Source organism: Monoraphidium neglectum (genome assembly GCF_000611645.1).
Source record: "Monoraphidium neglectum strain SAG 48.87 unplaced genomic scaffold scaffold03139, whole genome shotgun sequence".
Taxonomy (NCBI): domain Eukaryota; kingdom Viridiplantae; phylum Chlorophyta; class Chlorophyceae; order Sphaeropleales; family Selenastraceae; genus Monoraphidium; species Monoraphidium neglectum.
In genome coordinates, this window is record NW_014010489.1 from 1 (window position 1) to 3577 (window position 3577).

Here is a 3577-nt window from a genome sequence, read left to right on the forward strand (position 1 = left end):
AAAGCACCCCGTCCCCTCAACAGCACGCCATAGTCCAGCTCCCTCTGCATCACCTCCTTCGTATAAAACCCTGAACCCCCATCCCCCCTCTCACCAGCACGCCGTGGTCCAGGTCCCTGCCGCACTCCTTGTCGTCAAACACGCCGCCCATGTAGAGCTGGAAAGCCCGCTGGTCCGCCTCGATCGCCACAGACACGGGCTGCTGGGACACGGCCTTCTTGAGGGCAATCTGGTGTGTATATGTGTGTTTGCATGGCCGTGACATCATGTGTATGCGTGTGTGTGTGGGGGGGTCATGTGCGTGAGTGCGCACGTGCACGTGTGTGTGTGTGTGTGTGTGTGTGTGTGTGTGTGTGTTGCTGTGGCATCATGCGTGTGTGCGCGTGCGCGTGCGTGTGGACACAGCCATCCCCACGCGGGCGTGCATGCGCGCATGTGTGTGTGTGTGTGTGTGTGTGTGTGTGTGTGTGTGTGTGTGTGTGTGTGTGTGTCGCGGCCAAAGGGCGCCCACTTCCAAGCACACCGCGAACCGCACCCCCCCACCCTGCAACCCCACGCGCCCACGTGCCCGCGCGACCCCACAGCCGCCGCCGCGCTCCCGAGCCGCGGCGTCGGACGCCGCACCCACGGCGCCCAGTACGCGCGCTTGTTTTCGCACGTGCGTGTTCACTCTCTCTCACTCTCTCTCACTCTCTCGCACGCGCACCTCGCTGAACTGTGGCACGTCCTGGTATCCGTCGATGGTGACGAGCTGCACTGGGCCGTCCTTCTCGTCGCTGCACTCGCCGTCCTCGCCTGGCAGGATGTGTGTGTGTGTGTGTGTGTGTGTGTGTGTGTGTGTGTGTGTGTGTGTCATGTTGAGCAGGGACTGGCGGGTGCGCACAGAAACCTGCCCATCAGCTGGGACCTAGCTTCGTCATTACGCAGCCCCTCCACACGCGCGCGTGCCGCACGCCACAGCGCAGGGCGCGCAGCGTTCCGCCCTCTGAGGGGGCTCAGGCGTTCCCAAGCGCCCGGCTGGTCCCATCGGCCCCCCTCCCTCCCTGCAGAGATGGATGCGGGTGGCCCCGCCGCCCACCTGTGTAAGGGTAGTCCTTCTCCAGCTCGATGCCGCCGTGCTCCTTCACAAACTCAAAGGCGTAGTCCATCAGGCCGCCCTGGGGCGATGTCACCGGGTGACATCATCGGGTGACGCGGGGTGACACGACGGGGGGCGGGGCAGCGTCAATCGATCGTCAATCCACCAGTCCTGCTGAAAACAGACAACACTGCACCCCCCGGATCCCTCAACCAGAAAATGTGCTGACCTGGCAGCCCGAGTCCTGCGCCTTGTCGCAGTCCACCAGCTCCTGCTCGCTCAGTGACAGCAGGCCGCCCGTGACGATCTTGTTGATGCCCTCGATGGCGCCCGTGGTGGAGAAGGCCCAGCAGCTGCCGCACTGCGCGGACGCGGGACGGAAGGTGTTGGGTGCGCAGCCGGCCGGAGGGCGTGAGGGGGGCCGCACGCGCGTGCGCAGCGGCGCCCGGCGCGCGCGGGCACGATGCGCGGCAACCCTCTGGATATCTGATGGAGGAGCAAGGACGAGACTCCCACTTCGATTGAGGTGCGCGCCTCCGACCGCCGCCCCGACCAGCTCCGGCTTCGACCTGCTCCCGCTCCACGTTTCACCCCGGCCTGCTTCTGCTTCCAACCTCAAAGCACCTCCCCGGCCCGCCGCCGCGCCCCAAACTAACTGCCACCCACCGCCATCTGGTTCTTGACTTCCGCCACTGCGCCCTTCTCGCGCCAGTCAATGGCCTCGGGCAGGTCAGACAGCGCCAGATCCCCATGCTTGAAACCGGGGATGCGCGCAGAGCTGCCGACGCGCTTGAACCTGCGGGGTGCGAGGGGTGGGGTGGGGGTGTCGGACGCTGCGCGTTTCAAGCTGGGGCGGCGGCGGCGGCGCGCGCGGGCTCATCGAGGGTGCTCAGCGTCTACGCTGTGGAGAGGCCGCAGGGAGCCGGGTGCGGCACGGGGGGTGGGGGGTGAGGGCGAGGCGCGCCTTGGGGAACCGAGGCCGTAGCGCTGGCGGTACTCCTCGTGACTCAAATCAGCGAGGGAGTTGAGTCCGACCTGCATGGGCATGGGTGTGGGTTGCCGCGCCGCAGATTGTCGGGCCGATATTCTTTAAACCGCGCGGGATCCAAGAAGGACGTGGCGGGTTTAAGCGGGCGACGTCGGCTTGGGTGTGCCGCCTCCTGCTGGTTGGCGCGCGCGTTGCGCCCCTCCCGCGGGCCCGCGCGACGCACCCAATGGGAGGTGTGCTTGGCGTTGTATTCAAGAGCAAACTCCAGGTTGGCCTGCCAGTTGCGGAAACGGGCCTCGACGGCCTGCCGAGGTGGCCGCAACGGATAAAGGATGCGGCGGCGTGATTACGGTCGGCAAGCAGTGCGCGGCACCCGGGCCGCAAGAGGGGCGCCGCGGCGCTGTTGCAGGGGATATGTGGGCCAGTGCATGATTTAGGCGTTCGTAAAGAGCAGCCAGAGCCCCGCAGCGTGGGGTAGGCGCGAATTACACCAAGGCATCTCGTGGTCCCGCCCGAAAAGCGCAGCTAGGGGCATACCTGCAGATCGTTGGACTGGGCGTACGGCTTTGCATGCTTGACCATCCATGCGCCAAACGCCTGCAGCGGGTTGGCCTGCAGGGAGGCCGGGGGAAGGGGTGATGGTTGGTGCCTCGAGGAGCCCCAGGCCATTGCAGGCCGCTGATTGGAACCAATCTTTCACCCTAAGCACCTTAGCAGCGAGCAGCTCCGCGTGGTGCTGCTCCCGGAGCATGGCATCGCCGAGCGCGATTGCCACGAGGCTCAAGGCCACAACCAGGCCGAGGAGGGTCCGTTGCAACATGGCTTCACTTCGGAGTCTGCGCCAATCTAGGGGAATACCGGGAAAGTGCAGGCCAGCAGTGCACAACTGCGGCATTTGAAGCAAGCGGGGTCGGGTGTGTCGGTGCCTGTGCGGTGCCCCAACCAGACGACTACGTCGTCCTGCAGAGGGCGGTCCCCGCACCCACACAGAGAGCCGCCGCACCTTGAACACTGTTCCACTTTCTGCAGACATTAGCAGCAGCCCAACTGCTCGTCAGCACCAGTCCGCAGAGCAGTGGTGCAGCACTCCCTGCTGCACTGCGCGGCGCTGGGAACCGGCGAGGATGGCAGGACCCCGCACATGGCGCTTGCCCCCAAGGAAGGCCGCGGTGCCCAACACCACTGAGGTCATCTCGAGGCTCCAGGCCGCCATGACAGGCGGGACACTGTTACGGAATGCTGCGAGCGGCGGAGACAGGCGCCGATCGTGGTACTCAACATACGTACACGCAGTCGTGCATCCCATGACGCCGATGTGCGCATGTGCAAGGCGGCCAGTTCAGACGAATGACAATGGCAGGTGCGCTCGCAGCGGTCACAGGGGAGCCGCGGTAGCAAGAGTGCAAGATTCAACACTGGTGCCGCTTGGCGTGTGCCTCACCCCGGGTGTGGAATAGCAAGTTCTCGTGCCTGTCTGTCCTACTACCTCGCAGATACACTAAGGTTCGATT

General features: G+C 65.3%; 1 protein-coding gene across 1 annotated transcript; it reads right to left on the minus strand.

Annotated features, from left to right (window-relative positions):
- Positions 1–49: 49 nt before the first annotated feature.
- On the minus strand, positions 50–2886 carry MNEG_12241 (hypothetical protein; the record flags this gene model as incomplete). Its single annotated transcript, XM_014039287.1, has 8 exons — positions 50–229; positions 707–795; positions 1079–1157; positions 1308–1439; positions 1745–1874; positions 2330–2370; positions 2604–2678; positions 2776–2886. 8 exons carry the CDS (start codon positions 2884–2886, stop codon positions 50–52), a joined length of 837 nt encoding a protein of 278 aa, XP_013894741.1.
- Between the last annotated feature and the right edge of the window lie 691 nt (positions 2887–3577).